Source organism: Haliotis rubra, unplaced genomic scaffold (genome assembly GCF_003918875.1).
Source record: "Haliotis rubra isolate DU_JTF1 unplaced genomic scaffold, ASM391887v1 Scf41, whole genome shotgun sequence".
Classification (NCBI taxonomy): domain Eukaryota; kingdom Metazoa; phylum Mollusca; class Gastropoda; order Lepetellida; family Haliotidae; genus Haliotis; species Haliotis rubra.
The window spans coordinates 2518676-2536953 of NW_025767091.1; the positions used below are offsets into that span (position 1 = coordinate 2518676).

General features: G+C 38.2%; 1 protein-coding gene across 3 annotated transcripts in view; it reads right to left on the reverse strand.

Moving 5' to 3' along the window:
- Nucleotides 1-16427, reverse strand: part of LOC124287960 (nostrin-like) — an 84215-nt gene extending 67788 nt beyond the window's left edge. For 2 of the 3 annotated variants that reach the window (XR_006901351.1, XM_046724455.1), the window contains exon 1: nucleotides 534-1093. Coding sequence is in view for 1 of the 3 variants with exons in the window: in XM_046724457.1 (XP_046580413.1) it covers nucleotides 16326-16352 (27 nt within the window). In the remaining 2 variants the exon portion in view is untranslated. Of the gene's footprint in view, nucleotides 1-533; nucleotides 1094-16325 lie in introns of those variants that run through there. The other variant, XM_046724457.1, reaches the window with a different exon arrangement.
- Between the last annotated feature and the right edge of the window lie 1851 nt (nucleotides 16428-18278).

The window sequence follows — 18278 nt, forward strand, 5'->3', positions numbered from 1 at the left end:
GAAAGCCTACATTTTTAACTTAACTTCATGCTCAGACAAGGGCCCTTTCAATTCAAATTTCAAAATGGCTGTCAATATAGTCAAGTTCACAATCAATTTTCTCATGTCTCTGGAAAACAAGTTTGTTGTATCCATATTTGTCACAGTTTATGTCAAAAGGGAGACAGAATGACAATTTCTGATAAACACACCTACAATATAACAGGACCAACTAGTTTCCCTTGGCAACCACCATATCTAGTAATTCCTGTTCAAAACTCTGAAAGTTTTCTCAGTTAACTGTAGACAAACATCGGGGCAGAATAGAGGTCACACTGCTGCATTATGTATCCCCCTCCTGATAACAACTACACACGGAAGAGATGCTGAGCCATAACACGGCTAGTACCGCAGCAAATTAATGTAAACCATCAATGCAAATAAAACACCATGAATTTGAACTCAAGTCCTGGCACAGATAGACACTGTCATAACTTAAATATTTTCTATTTGTTCAAACCTAGAACACATACAATTGACGTGAAAATACCCACAGAAGTTTCTCAAGTAAATCCACCTCTTCAGCTATCCACGAAGTTCACATTCCTGGTACCATTTCCACAAGTAAATCCATGAGATCACAGGACCTAGGATGGGATGAGTTTCCTACAACATAGGCAGGATGGAGGAGAGGCCATCAACACTCACCGAGATCCTCCCCACACAAACAAGTGACGCAGGAACCCCAGCAGCAGCATCACTACATCCCTCCCAGCCCAGACAAGTTGCTGTGTATATCGGAAACACTATCTACGTAACATTCCCCCAGTGCTGCAGGCTAGCAAGCTCCTCACAGGTCCACACTGCCGATCTTCTTGTTATATCATGATACTCTAACTTGGGCCGCTATAGGCATGCTGGTCAGTTCCAGGTCAAAACTCTCATCACAGGCAGATCTGATGACAATCAAATTGTTTTCCACTTCCTGTATTGAGAATGCTGACCTTGAAGATTTTCAGTGTTTCTGTTCAACTGCTGGTCAGTTGGTTAATAGACTGTGGCAAAGTTGATGATAACTCAATTCAGGTTAACCTCAGTAGCTGGGATGCTTTCAACACTACAGTGTCTATTGGGTATTGAGAATCTTGTCATTCCAGTATTGGATTATAGGCACAGACAACGTTGTAATAAACATTAGAGAATTCCACTCTTCCTTACGGTGTCATGGTCCCTTCAGTAAGGGTTCTACCACTGAAGTGGTTGAGGCATGCCACAACTAATCAGCTTCGTGTTATGGATGATTAGTTCAAGAGGCACTGCTCCATCTCACGTCCTGATTAGAGGCTAGGTTAAACTGACTTGTCTGATCCAGTTAGCTGGCCTCTGCTCCAAGTTGTGAAATCTATAACTAAACAATGTCTGGTGTTACACCAACTATTCCTCCCACAATGGCTGCCTGTATCACAGGAATACACCCATGTTGGAAAAATGTTATTCAGATTTGAATTCCCCAACATCTGTCTAACATAGTTCCAACCAATATGAACTCTCATCAAATGGTAATGTTACAACTTGCTGGTGTCTGAAGGTCACACAGAAAAGGCTAATCCAACAACATAGTGAGTCAGGTTTTAGGATGTTTGGAGCAATTTTCCAGCAATATCACACCAAGAGACACTGAGTGAGACACTGAGTGAGTGAATGAGACACTGAGACACTGAGTGAGTGAGTGAGTGAGTGAGTGAGTGAGTATGGTTTCAAGCTGCTTTTAGCAATATTTCAGCAACACTGTGGCTGGGGACACCAGCCCAAGAGACACAGAGAACACATTGTAATAATGAGAGGAATGAAACCCATGTTTCTGTAAGACATTTGTGTTTAAATTAAAAGGACCCTAGGGTCCTTAAACTTGGCTAGTGGATCATTCATGGGATTTGAATGGAGGGACTCATTGTACCTTTACTGGTAGGGTAATGCCAAGACTCCGCTCACACCCATTCTTAATTTTGAAACAGCTGCAGTGCATGCCAACACTACCACTTGGTTAGCCAACCACCTTCAACATTCCATAGCAGAAACATTCCCATCACCATGCTCTATTCTTAATGCTGAACATGTGATATTACAGAAACTGATATTCCTCACAAGGGAGATAGATACTGGATACAAGTGAAATCAACAAAGACTGATTAAACAGTTCGTTAAGCCTCCCATCTTCAACAAATGGCTGATTTCTTATGGATTCTTTGTGTCGGGGGAGACAGGCATGTGAAATCTGGCTAATTTGAGTGAGTGAGTGAGTTGGGTTTTACGCTGTTTTTAGCAATATTCCAGCAATATCACGGCAGGGGACACCATAAATGGGCTTCACACATTGTGCCCATGTGGGGATTCGAACCCGGGTCGTAAGCGTGACGAGCCGATGCTTTAACCATTAGGCTACCCCACCGCCCCTGGCTAATTTGAAACAGGAAGCATCTTCTGTTGATATCAGAAAAAATCTGCCCTGTTTCCTACAAAGAAAAGTGTGCACAGTCCGAGATCCTGACAAATGTTGTAATTATGGCCAGTCAGCTGTGCCCCTTCCTCATCCTGCTGCATGTGTTGATGTTCTAAGTGGTCTGCTGGAGCAGGGCATTGATTAGATTCCCTCACAACATCAGTGCTCTTCTGATGCATCGACAACACATCGTGTAAAAATGCTGGTGGATATCTGACCCAAAAACATTTCTGGGGACAACCATCTGCGGTTTTTGAAAACAATATTCTGAAAACGGAGAAATATTATTTGTCCTTGGGTCAATATTTGTCCGCACATAACTGTTCACTGGACATGATGGAATTTTGAGGAAAAGTGTGATAATATAGTACTGTTTGAATCTTTCCAGAGAACTGATTGTGTGTCATGGTATGAGGATATATCCCCAGGATATTAGATCCCAAGTGAAGATCTGGGATAAAACCCATCTTCAGTTGCCCGTGCTTGTTGTAGAAGGCAGCTGTCAGGAACATGCAGTAAATTCGTTAACTTTGATGATACGCCATTTTTTCATTTTTATCCCATTTGCATAAAAACAAATGTTGATGATGTCAACCACTGGGGTGCCTGGGTCTGACTCAATTATTCACTGATCGCTGTCACATAGCTGGAATATTGCTGAGTCAGCACTTAATAACAGATTATCAAATGCTCAGTTGCTACGTTACATCAGATGTTTTCAGCTGCTAATAATAGTGAATATGTTCCTAAACCTCTCAGTCATTGTAATAAAACAATGCTTGATATTAATTGTCTTAAAAGTGTTTAGAACCTTGATTAGAAGCATTACTGACGGCAAATAGAAGGAATCAAATTTGACCCAAGCTTAGACAATGTTTTCCACAGATGATGATTATGCTTGTATTGATAGGAAGACTCATCAGTATGATCTGTCTGTTTCAGTACCAGCCCTGCATCACCTGAGCTTCATATTCGGCACCAGATGTAGCAGGGGTCCTGGTTAATGGTGGAATGCTATCAACTATTCATCCAGTTGTCCGATCAATTCCCATCTGAGATGCACCATATGGATGGCATGTACAGGCTGGGCATTTAGCATGCCACTCATTTCTGACCAGGGAACCCTATATCTCATTTATACCCTCCGGCCATAAACGCACGAATGGTCAATACTGCATGTTACACATCACCATGATCACCACTGTATGGGCAGGTAGTAGCATGCATAATCATGATAATATGTCAGTACAATATATTCATTATTCAGGTTTTCTTTTTGTCTTTACTGCCACACTCAGTCAAATCAAGTCTGGACCAGACAATACAGTGACTGATATTATAAGTATTAAGCCATAAATGATATATTGACATTGAAGTGAACCTAGGTTGGTGGGTTTATTCAGAATCTCCATCAGCTACAGTTAATCCAGTGCTCTTGTTGAATGTAATCAGCAGATAAGAAACCCAATTATTGTTCCCTTGACTCAATGACTGGCTTATCTAGGACATTATAGAGAACAACATGCTTGTGGGGGACACATTTGAAAAGACATCATTATCTCCTCCCAAATAAGATACTATTATGAAAAATCTAAAGTATTTTAACATTGTGACAAATTAATAGTGAATCAAATAACTTAAACAATATTTTGGTTAAGTCAAATACAAACTACGATAAAATATGAAATTTATATTCCAATTCAGGAACTTTAACTGAATTTCATATAAAAATGGCAGACCTGGAACCAAAAAGTGTCTCATTGAAAATTGTTTCTAAGTCTTGCTCAGATATGTTTTCATGGCCTTAAGCAGAAATATAACAAAACTTTCAAATTCATCAGGCCCAGAAATATCACCAGGCCCAGCTATAAATACCAGTGTAAAGTATGTTTCATGAATCAGGTCCGGAAACAAAACAGGGAGGGGGGTGAGGGTAAGATGAGGGACAGAGGGCTGGATATATGGGGGCTGGAGATAGGGGGAAGGGGGAGGGGCGGACGGCCCTACCCAAGCACCATGCTAAAAATATAAACATTTGAGAAAAAAACATAACAAATTTATTAACTCTTAATAACAATCGGTTGTTATAATTTTCATAATTTTTAATGTATCCTCCTGACTAAGTATAACTATAAATAATTTATCCACCAGAAAAGATCTCTACCAGAAATGACTCCTGTGGTTTGCAGCTGGGTAAACAGCCTGTCTAATCTAGAGCCCTATAGTTAACCAGCAGCCTCATTATACCCACTTCCGGGGCCAGGAACTATACACAGTACTTCATCATACTTCATGCTTCTCCTGCCCCCAGCTGCCTCAGGTATATGATTATCAACAATCAACCACTTCCTGGACAGCTTCTTGGCAGACTTCTTTAATCTGTTTCATTCAAGCTTTTACCATTTACAGGAATAACAGGCATTATTGCCAATAGCCATCCTATATATGTTACTTGTGAATAAACCCACATGGAACTTCTGTCTATTAGAACTAACTGTTTGGCAGATCTTGGCCCTGAAGACAAAAACAATCTGATCAAGAAGAATTGGATCCTTTATATATTTCATTTGTTATATACAGGACAAAATAGTTTTGGGATATTGGTATTTTTATGATTGATATTTTATCAGTGTGTCAATTAATAAATAGATCATTATTCATAATTTCAATCCCTAACCATTTTGTCCAGTATATGCACGTGCACATGTTCAATCATAACTTCCTACCAATTAATGAATTAGGGGCTGGTTAGTCTATCTCACAGTCCCTGAACCACATTATTTTCCTTCCTGCCTAGCCCTCCCTGCAATGCTAAAGTCCCAAATGAAGCAAGTCTAGATTTCCCAATGAATCTCCCCACTCGCTCCTTTTCTATTGAGATGGGGTTATTTGTTACTATGAATATTTATATATTCCGGGACTAAGCATAAGTCTAGGGGATGGTCACATGATCTATTTGGGAAACTTTTCCACGGATTATGTGGAAAGATCGTGGAAATTTATGCTTGATGATATCACCAAAATTTCACAAAACCATCAAATTAACGAGTTCATGATGATCTCAAGTTTTGACAAATCAGTGTTTTTTCCTGCAGTAATATCAAGAAAGATATGCAAGCATTGGGGAGAAAATCACAGCAAGAGTAAACTAAAAAAAAAAAAATTGTGTGCAAAAAATTTACATTAGTTTGAAATTATTTTCGAGATCCTTCGGGTATTACATGCGTGAGAGTAGACTAAACACTAGTATCTGAGCTATTTTGTAAGGGATCTATCTGGGAAATTCAAATATGATGATAATTCCAAAAATATTGGTTGTAACCCCCAGGTGTCCATAGCATGTTCAATTCCTTATACATTCCATCCCTGTGTGAGTTAATGCATCAATAGAAGTGGTATAAAACAGCAACTGGTAAACATAAACCCATCCAATGTACAGCAGACCATCTGAAACTCAACACCCAAGCATGTTATCAACTTGAACATGTTGAAAGTCAAAGGATACAATTTTTACAAGAACATCTTCATTCCACTTTCAGAATTAAAATCTGTGCAACGTTATTGACAGAAGGACCTACTGCATGTGCTCTGGGCTATGTATGTCTGCACAAGATTGTCAAAAGTACAGTCTAATTAGGAGGGAGAGTGCTGGAGCCTTCGGATCAATACTTCTGATCAATAGACATTAAATTCTGATCACTTGCCTTCAAAACTGAGCCCCAAGACTCTGTAGCTCACCTGCATTACTGACTGCCTGACTGACTGAGTTTGGTTTTACTCCTTTTAGCAATATTCCAGCAATATCACGGCGGGGGACACCTGAAATGGCCTTCACACATTGTACCCATGTGGGGATTCGAACCCGGGTCTTCGGCGTGACAAGCCAACGCTTTAACCACTAGGCTACCCCACCACCCACTGCATTACTGAATGAATGAGTGAGTTTAGTTTTATACCACACTCAGCAATATTCCAGCTATATGGCAGCTGTTTGTAAATAATCAAGTCTGGACTAGACAATCCCGTGATCAACAACATGAGCATCGATCTACGCAACTCGGATCGATGACATGTGTCAACCAAATCAGCGACCCTGAACCCCCGATCCCATTAGTCGCCTCTTATGACTACTGAAGATCAATTCTAACACCGATTTTCAGGAGTCACCTGAATTCCTGCTGTTAGCATTTATACAAACTTTCAGCTCCATGGACCTTGTGAGAAGATGACTCAAACATGGTAACACAAGGTTTGTGATATGTCAATGTCAGGAGTTATTAAGTAGCTTCATCAGAAAAGAAAAAATCCAAGAAACATATTATTGGCTATTCTGCTTATATAGTACTTTCTGTATATTTAAGAAAAGCAGTTCGCTCTACCACCATGTATAGTGTAATAAAGCACACTTTTGCCCTGAACTATTATACTATAATAGTTCAGGGCGAAACTGTGCTTTAATACACTATACAGATACATGGTGGTAGAGCGAACTGTATTTCTTTTCTAAGATGCCAAATTTAATACTTTCTAAGGATAATTACGATTAATTTAAGGCATAAAACAAACGACGGTGTCAGTTACCTAAATTAAGAATCCTTGCACAGGGCTAACTGGCGTGTTGTTCTATTGATGTGTCTGTCCCCCTACGTTAAGACGAACGTTACCAGAAAATACAAATGATAAACAGTTTGATGACGGTTTACGTTCGGATTAAATATCTTCTCTAAATTATTTTAATTACATCTGTGATTAACGTAAACCATATGGGGCAATATGAACATCGCATTTCTACTACCAAAGTAAGTTTAGATCAGTACATTCAGACATTCATTGTGGAATGTAAACATTGCGAACGTTACCGTGTCGATGAAAACTTGTGAGCTGAATTGAGACATTTAAAACGTCGGAAAACATAAACGTAATGTTTCCACCAGTGAATGTTAGCTGCGTGAAGCAACTGCAAACCAAGAAACGGGATGCAACGGAGTAGTTTACTGTAGGAGGCTGTACGAAGTTGTACGAGGCAACTGACATGCATCCTGACGTCACTTACATTGTGACGTAATGCAAAATTGTTCGATTACGAGGGGGCAGACTAGAATGGCATTGCACATTATTGTCTCATACAATGATCTTTCACTGAAGCATCTTAGAACAGGTTTTATTATTTTGATATTTATACATCAAGAAATGGTATAGTTATGGGCAAAAATGTCAGATTACAAATGGCCACCTTGGCCGTCTAATAACTATGTCTAACCATCCTGTGAGCATGTTTTAGAGACAGCATACCTGTGATTATGTACACTAAGTTTCAACTTCATAGGTGTTGTACTTATTGATGGAGTGCCTTACAGTGGCAGTCTGGTCTCTACGTGGCCTTGCACAACAAAATCTACATTAGTCCAAAACAGAACAAGGATCCCCCCCCACACACACAAGTCTTGGTCAGGCCAACAAGTCAGAGTAAAGCTGCACTTTATCAGGGTAAAAACTAAAATGACACCAGATGCTTGGACAACCAATCCCCACTTTACTCTAATGCTACGAGCAGCCTGGTATTGGCTTGGTGAACCTTTAATATATACACACCTCCACTTAAATCTGAAATTCTACTTGCCAAAGAATACATATTTAGTAATTTTTACATTGCAATCTGTGTGACTGTTACTATAGCAACACAAGGTTTACATCAATAATTGATATAAATGTTAAATATGCAATCAAACTAATTACTTTGCTTGGCAATTATATTATGCAAGCATTTATGAGTTTTGCTGACACTAACTTCAAACATTGACATAGTTGAGACCAAGTAATTATCTCTGCGGTTAATCTGTGGATACAGGGTATCACAAAGTTGTCATTTCACCATAAATGGATTATACACTGAAGCTTAAAGTGAACACATTATTCAGCTTCATCATCAGCGTCAGGATGAAGTTTGTTCATCAATATTTATTCTTTATTTATAACTTCTCTGTTTTAAATTTCTTCTTAGCAAGCAGATTGGGTCGGTTTTGATTTATTGTCAGAGCTAACTCGACCAAACACAGAAATAAGCCAGTCATCTTAAACATGCTTGTCAAATGCAGTGAGTCAACCAAACCAAGTGCAAAAAAGTTAAACTTTTGCAATTTTTCAAGACTACTTAATGTCATTTCTTTCTCTTAAACACAGTTCACAATTTGCATGATAGGGAGGGGGTCTTGTCATAACCTTGATATCAAAGGTAACCATAGTAACAGTTTTAGGGGTCCTGGATTTATACACCATAGCAGCATACCTTAGGATCCTAATGCTCTGCTAATACCTTTAAAGGTGAAATACTCATTCTTTTGAATTTAAACTAAAATTCTATTATTCATATTTGATAAAGCATCAACTGTGTCAGTCATAATTCCAGTATAATCTTCAAACATTTACATCTGAGTACTAGAAACTGTTTAAACTACCAGTATAAATTATTAATTTCAGTAATTATTGTTGTCATAATATGCAAGACTAGTATCAGTTTCATCAGACTGAGATATTTATCTGAAACATACAGCTATCTGAAATGTACAGCTAGTAGTAGAAGTAGGAACTTGACGTTATCTCAAGATAGCTGGACAAAAGCTATTGATCTGTGGATTCAGATAAAGATATGACAGGAAATATTAAAATTACCTAGATGAAGTGGAATTTAATCCTATAAAATTTGATCACAATTAAATTGTCACTGATATCAAAATGACCAGACATAACACAAGGAATCTGATGAGTCCCTGTGAGGATATGTTTCAGCATGACTACTGAACACACCGGTAACAACTTCCAGCTTCCTTCTCAATATCACAATTCAACTATGTCAGCCAATTTACGTAACAAAAACACCATGAATTAATTTTCTACTGTGCAGGATGTACCAGCTAACCCATGATATTACATGAGAAAATGGTGTAATGGCGTCACCAGCGGGGTAAACCAGTGGTTAAGGTTTCATCACAAAGTGTGACTTCAATTTGTGTCAATATACTTTGGAGGCTACCCCAAACTTGCTTTTTAGCATCATTTTCTGCACACGTTTGCTTATTATGTGAGCTATTAAGATGAGCTTTCAAGGTCAAAACAAAGGTTCATGAGGCTAAAGTTTTGGACAAGTGGTTAAGGTTGCAGACTGGGATTGAATAACAGGGTTTTATTCCCCACTTGGACATCAAGTGTGAACATGGTGAATCTCATTCTTGGTGGTGTCTTCTACATGGGCTGAAAACTGCATTGGTCAAACCATACCGTCCAGAAAACCACCATGATAAACGTATGTTAGTTGTCAATGTAAGACAACGGATGCCATTATTGCATCAATCCAGTATGCTCACACTTGCAAGTTTACTTGCATCATTAAATACATGACAGATTTGGGGGAAGCGCAATTGGTCAGTTTGATATTTTCATGCCAAACAATGAAGGGAGAGTTAATTGGTTCCCATTTAACAAGCTCTATATGTGGTTACATTAAACAGTTTTAACCTTTGTTCCACTATCCATCATGAACATTCTAGACAGGAATAAATTCAATGCATCTAATGGTTTATACCCGGACTGTCGACAACAACAAATAATCCGTCCAAATTACTTGTCGACAGTCCGGGGAAAGGGAGATGATGTTGTACATGAGTGACTTCACTCCCAGTGTTCTCGAGATTAACAAACCAATTAAAAACAGAGTGTGAAATATATAGCAGACAATATATTTATTTAGTCAATATAACAACATGTATGTATCATATGTCACACAATATAACATATTTGTATATATAGTATATATATACTTGTGTGTCTGTTTTATATAAATAAGTGATTTCTGCAGGTGTATAAGTAATAAATATATAAAAGATGAGTCCAGTTATTTCTTTTTGCAAAAACTCCTTTATATCTGCACTAAAGTAATCTGAATGTTCAGCCAAGATGAAGCAACTCTGACACATGGTCTGTGTAATTCAAGTCAGTAAGTCTGTCGGCAAGAAGGTCGGCCTTCAAGGATCGAATCCTAGCATCGATGATTCAATAGCGACGTCTATGGACGGGATCTGTCTGCTGTCCTTGGATCTGCTGAATTTTTACTTCAATACTGGCTCAGACAATTGTATGATTTAATTCATGACCAAAGATACCTACTGTCAAAGTACCATGATGCTCTGTATCAAGTCACTGAGCCCAACTGCTCCATCAATGTACATGATGTAGTCATTTCTTATGTCCTGCACTGATGATATTTATAACAAGGCCTCAATACCTGCATCAATACCAACACCTGTGTGATTAGCATAAACTACCTCAATATTATCTCTAGTGCATTTAATCCTCAGGAAAGAAATATGATGCTTGAATCCACATCTGATATACTTAAGGAAAATGAATTTGTTACACTGTGGTCCCAAGACACTGATGACATTGTGGGAAGCATTCATGGTTACTTGATTTGTTGTATAACACTGCTCTCAGCAATATTCCAGCTGTATGTCTGTAAATAATCGGGTCTGGACCAGACAATTCAGTGATTAACAGCATAAGCATCATTCTACACAACTGGGAGGCAATGACATGTGTCAACCAAGTCAGCGAACCTGACCACCTGATTCCGTTAGATACCTCTTACGACAAGCATGGGTTACTGAAGATCAATTATAATCTGGATCCCAGATCTTCAGAGTTTGAAAACCCTTCACAGAGGTATCCTGTCTTCTTGGGAATGTCGGCTTATTCTAGGGATGCTGTCTTCATGGATTGATGTTCCTGGTTGCAATTAGGAAATCAGTGGAAAAATCTTGAGTGTACATTTAGGCTGTTACGATTCACACGCACATTCAGTGAATCGATTTGTTTCCCTTCATGAATTCAATTCATTATTTGTGATCACAAGAATTGAATATTCATTAATTTTTCTTCTAGAATTCATGAAATAAGCAGAGTCTTTACCTGAGCTTAAAGTGTTATTTATCAAGATATGCAAAATGAAATATTTTCAAGCAAAGTAGGATAATAGCCAACACTCAAATATACTTCATGTGACAGTAATGACACTTATAATATGTCCCTAGCCAATGCCAGGATATATTAACAGTGTCAACATGGTCAATCATGGTCAAACAACTAGTCTCTGAAATGAACATATTTTACTGAAAAAAATATTCATAGTAAAACGAAAACTTTAATGAAAAGGAGCCCTGAGACTTTCTTCATTTTCAGAAGCTGAGGAAATCTAGACTTGCCACATTTTCTAGATTGCGTGGGCTTTCTTGGATATATTTGCTTCAGGGTCTGTATGACAGACTATGAAATCATGAGAGACTGTACTGTTACATTCAATAAAAACTTTAATTACGAGACTTTTATATTCCTTGTCATGAATTCTGCACACTGAATATGATTTTGAATCCATAAAATGAAATACATATTTGTTTCTGCATCCATAGTCCTTCACGTTCCTTCACCTTTCAAGTTACATGAATACATGGCAAATCATAACTGTTGACCAGGTTGGATTACCCAGCTCCAGAGTGTCCTGCCAGGTGAAACCACAATACACAGATATCAAGCTGATCAGTCTGAAGGCAATCAAATATGCCCATTCATCATCCCCTGTCCTCCACTTAACCCTGACTTGACAACATTGTTCAATGTCCACCTTCCTGTTGTTTTGTTTGTCCAGCACACTAATAGTCTAGGGAAGTGCCAATAGGAATGTAAGGCTTTCACAATGCCTCCCCATATTAGGAACCTTAACAGAGCTGTGTTAAATCTGTCGTTATGACATTCTGAGACTTCCTTATATCATGGACATTGGTGCAATTGTTTTAAAGTTCAATATCAATATAAGTTGACTCAATAGTATCAAGACTCATATCGGTATATTCCCTGGTAACAAATTTATGAATACACAATGCCAATTAGAAAGTGGTCAAATGTAACATGTTATATTTGAAAATACACGTTCTCAGTAAAGGACAGATTCCAGTACTTCTAGAGAGAAAGTTAGTTAATCATTTTGTTCATTGATATAAATTTCCTGTGTAAACTTAACATTAATCAATATAATGCTAAAGAATAACTGGGCTGTTTAACTTATATTATAAAGAAACTTATTTTTTATATATTGTCATACTAACATAGTCTATATTGGCCATGGTAACCCTACATATTCAAGGTGAGGTGAGGTGAAATTGGGTTTTACGCCATGCTTGAGAATATTTTGCTCATATGACGACGTGCATGCGTGTATATGTGTATGTGCGGCTGCTTGTACTAGCCCAGACTAAGCTGGTTTTATAGTGCTAGCCCACTGAGATACCATGCCGCAGTGAAGCATGAATACCCCACTCAGACACATTATACTGACTCCGAGCCGACCAGTCCTTGTTGTACCCATTAATGCCGAACGCCAGACAGGGACCAACAAGTACCATATTTTAACGTCTTTTGGTATGACGCGGTCGGGGATCAAACCCGCGACCTTCCGCTCTCCGGGCGGACATTATTATTAGGAAAACTACTGACATGATATATGAGATGAACTTCAAGGAATTAATTCAAGCGTATTGGGAGATTGTCATGTATGAGGCCAGTCAGGAAAACAGTGCAGGTTTCACAGAGGAAATGTCTCAGTAAGATAGCAGTGAATTTAAACCGATACATTACAAATACTATGTCTACAGTTCATTCAAGTAGGAAATGTACAGTGGTGATAATTCTGGCTATGAATAATGTAAGTTGGGTCAAAACCAATTAAGGCAAGCTGAGGTTTGAGAGTGAAAGTCCAATAAGATTCAATGCTGTAGTTAGTGCAACTGGGATACCTCACTAAGACACACATAATACTGATGATATGTACACCAGTCCTTGTTCCATCCCCTTACTGACAACCACCAGGCAGGGTAACAATAGGTACCATCTTATATGATGAGGCCAGGGATCAAACTACTGACCTTCTCTGGGCAGATGCTCTGACCACTAGACCACAGACACAATACCTTTAGGCCAGAAGCAGAAAGGTAGCTGGTGTGATACTAATGGCTTGACAGGTCTTATGCACCACAGTCAACACAGAGAATGTATACATATTATCATCATGCTGTGGTAAAGAAATACCTTTATGAACAAACCATTACTTTGCTCTTTAGTTTATTAACTCTAGATAAATCTGTTTGCTGAGATAGTGATGAATTCAAACAATGTGCATTCAATAAACCTAAAGCCTCTAAATATTTGTTAATGAGCATGCTCAGAAAGATAAATCTAATTTCCTTGAGATTTGTTAACCTAACCAGCCTTTGAAACATGTTACCAGTCAACAGATCAGCATCACTAGCAATAAGTAATAATGCTGAAAAGTATGTCATGTTTGATCTTGCAATCCAATGAGTTTTTCACTGGTGAAATGGTACTGGTAATTAAATGGCACATTATTCAGTGACAGATAATAACAAGAACAATCTGCTACTGGCAAATGCAAGTACACGGAGGAATGACATGTTTTGTGCGAGTAATATCTACTCCAATAGTATACAATTATTGACTCCTAGTGAGGTTGATCCAATGATTTATCGACCTTGGACATGTGATGACCAAGGTTGATAAATCATTGGATTAACCGAACTGAAGTCAATAATTGTTTTATTATATGACAAAAGTACTGAATACCCGTTCTTTTGTCACATAGCATACCACTGATGACGTTGCACATGACCCAGTGGTGCAGTCATATTGATACAGATGGGACGTAACTCTAAACCAACAGTCACAGGGACGAAGCGATGCCTATCGCTTCCTTATCTAGCGTGACGCACGCATTGCGGAGTTCGCAGCTGGAATATCCCAAATCTATATTTAGCCACGGGAGGTTCTTGGATTGTTATATCAACCTCTCGCGACTTGGCGAGGTTGACATCGCTTAGCGTCAAAGCTGTCATGTTACCAAGAGGGCCAATCAGCAGGGCGGAAATCTACCCGTCATATAATAATAGCCTATCATGTATATGGTATCACCTTGATCACTGTGGCGGGATGATTTGAGGTAATAAAGTTGTTTCCCAACGTAGCCAATCAAATTACACAATTCATACCAAGTTATCATGACAATGTCTAAGTCCAGTAAACATAGTAGTCTACCTTCCAAATCCAAGAGTATAAATAAAGAGGGAATTCCAACTCAAATGTTGAATGATTTGGCAAGTCTATCTCTGAAATTAGGAATGTTCTGGTCTCTTTCAGTATTTATGTTTGTGCAGACATATGTTCTGAAATAAGACATCTATATTTCTGGGACAAAACGTCTGTCTAGTAAAATGGATGATTATCTATTTGCAAAATTGCACCATCTATCTTTGAAATTTAATCATTGCGTGTAAACTACCAATACGTATCAGCAACTAGATCTTGTCCATTTGTCACATAAAATATGATAAGGAAGACTTTCACACAACCCCATTTATCAACACACTCATAAATGAATGGGATCACCACTGTAAATCACAACAAAGGAACAGAAAGAATGAATACTAGAATTCATGTGGATGAAAATATCATTAATGTACAGAATCAACAGTATTAACACTTTTCAACTTTCAAGTATATATGTATTCTTTCGACTGGATTGGACTGGTCTGCACTTATAAAATGTAAAGGTTCATTATCCGGTGATTGTGTATGTGTCAGGATATAGTGAACGCCAGTAAACAAGACAACTAATAAGATAAGCTATCGGTATCACTGGTTACTCACTGTTATATCATATCAAGCAGGTCATTGATGGTCATATCAAGTAACACTGCTGAAAACAACATTTGTGTCAATTAACTAGTGGTACGCTTCTCTTTACAAATGCTAGAGTTATAACTGATTGAGGTGAAAGAAGAAACACAAAATATGTTTCAACTTTTGTTGTTATAGACATAAAATTTACTTTCGAATAAACATTAATATATTTAACTTGAAAAACTGTATCAAAAGTAGCATATACTATATGTGACACATGGTGTCAAGATATACACTACAAAAGCAGTTACGGTATTCAATTTAAAGACAGAAGACACAATTGCTTTTCTCTTCATGTTGTTTGTTCTCAGATCGACACTCAAGAAACATTCACTGATTTTTAGCTAATCACTTGATCAACTGTAAAACATCATATCCACTTATTAACGACAAGTATATCTTTGAAACAAGTCATCTTCAAAGATATACAATGCGTCTGTGATGCCACATCTCTTGTTAAAGCATACGTGATGTCGGTAAACCTGGCCCTCTAAAAACATATGATATCCCAAAACACATAAGCCAGCGAAAATGGTCTGGAATAAATAAGGGGGGAATCTGAATGCAGGAAGTAGAAGTTACATATTATATTTCCTGCACCATGCAGTGAGGTCCCTGAAAAAGAGTCATGTAGTCATTGTTTCCAAGCAGCAAGAAAAAGCAAAATATAAGAAACAAACTATCTCAAAATACTGTAATGATCTGCCATGTCAGCATGGTCAGTGACCACGGTGAATTATCGAAAATAATTCATATTTTGACAGATCGTTTCAAAACAATTCATGACAATTATTAATCAACATTACAAAGAGATTTTTAACATGAAACGGATCTAATATGATATAACAAAATCAAGCGTGGCGTCCCTTTTTACGTTCATTTCATTTATGTTTTTCAACTTCGTCACGATTCACATGTCAAAACATCTCTTATTGTTGTCAGCTCTGTGAGTCATCGCCACTTTGACAGTGCCTCGTCGTCCAGTTCAGGTAAATAAAAACATGAGCAGCAATACACGTGACATGCGTATCAGTTAAAGAGAAATACTCACCCAGAACTTGTCTCTAAATAACGACATCTTTGGGAAAACACTAAGTCCGCTACATGTCACCTGTGAAACTCATCTCTCATTGAAAACAGGAAGTTGAACTGTAATATGGTCACGTCGAAAATGTGGAATGTTTACATAACTGAAACGAGGTGCGTTATCGGATAAAAACACCTGTCGCTATCGTATTGACCTCGCATGTCGAGGTACATGTAGCGAGATGTGTTTAGAAACAAGGAAGCAAAACAATTCATCGAATCTTTGAACGCTAGTAACTTCTGTTGCAGGAAAAGAAGAGCTATGAGTTAATTCAAGCCGGACATCTTGATCTCCCTGCGGACACAGAACGTTTTATGGCGCTTCAATTACTTTAGCATAGGTGGATCCAGAGGGGGGTGGGGAGAGCAGTTTCAAGAATTTCACATGCTCAAGAAGATCCGAGAGTGGTGTGTCTTTCTGCTGCAGAACAACATTAGTTTCCCTTCCACCCACACCTTTCTTCAATTCTTAAGCCCCAAATGAAGCAAGTCTAGATTGTATTCCGGTTTAGCCCGTACCTCAGTGAGTCTCCATGTTTCTAAAATTGTATATGTTTCAGCGACTATAAGCCGATGGGTTATTATCGCCAGTTTTGTCGGCAAAAGACACACAGTCAGGTTAACATTTACATGCTGGTTCTTCAGGATAACTGATTACCTGTTTCTTAACGACATATAAAACAACTGTTTTCGATTATAATCAGAAAACTGAAGTTTGTCTGACCCGAACAGGCCACAGTATAATAATTATATTTTCATATTCTTTCAGTATATGGCACAGTTGTGAAAAAACCACTTGTGCCATAAAACAAACAATGCCCGTGTTGTGTTTTGTTTTTGTTTATTTTAATTTTGATGAATTCTAATAATTGTTACATGGGCCCAAAAAATAACAAACAAAGTATCATAAATTAGGTATTTGAATGGCATTAAGAAGTGATACACATAAGGAAGAAAGATTTTATGGATGAACTCTTACTCATCATAAAGAGGTTGACACCCATAAAAACTCTCTTCCTTATCATAAATACATAAATTAAGATGTTATACATAGGCGGATCCAGAGGGGGGTGCGGGCGTGCTTTCTCAAAAAGCTGTATCCGCCCCTGTTATACTATGATAAATAACAAAGGTCACAAAGTCTATACTTGTGACAAACATAGTAATGCTGATTAAATCTAAACGCAACTCGTCCATGGCACATGATCTTTCACGTTGGGGGAATTCAGGGCAGAATAGATTTCAGGATATATCCAGACATGTACGGCTGTGGATATTGTGTCCGTTGTCAGACTCCATTATGACTCAGTTAAGGTGTCACTATATATATACAAATATTCGTGATTTACTTCAGTCGCATGGACCAACATTAACAATTACCCGTGAAGATCCGGGTTAGATTCGGTCTTCAGTGACCCATGCTTGTCACAAGAGGCGACTAACGGGATCGGGTGGTCAGGCTCGCTGACCTGGTTGACACATGTCATCGGTTCCCATGCGTAGATTGATGCTCACGCTGTTGATCACATGATTGTCTGGTGATATGTTTGATTGAAAGAAATAACAATGCATTACAAATGTCTTGCGTTGGCATTTCTGTAGTGTATGAAACTCTGACAATGAATGTTTGTGGCCTGATTGTAGTCCAGTGCAGGGTTAGCTATATTTAGCTGCTGTTGCTACCACAAAACACGGCATCAGAATGTGACCAGTCATCCATCTTTGAGGATTTTATGTCGCTTCTCAATACTGTCTGAGACGTAAAGAGCTGGTGAAGATAGTATTTTCAGCAAACAAATAAATACATGCATAACCCTCACCCACTTATCCCCAAAAATAAATCATAAAAGTAATAAATTATTTTGTTTTGCAAATTAACTCCGCCACGCACAAGAAATAACAAACAAGAGAAATCACC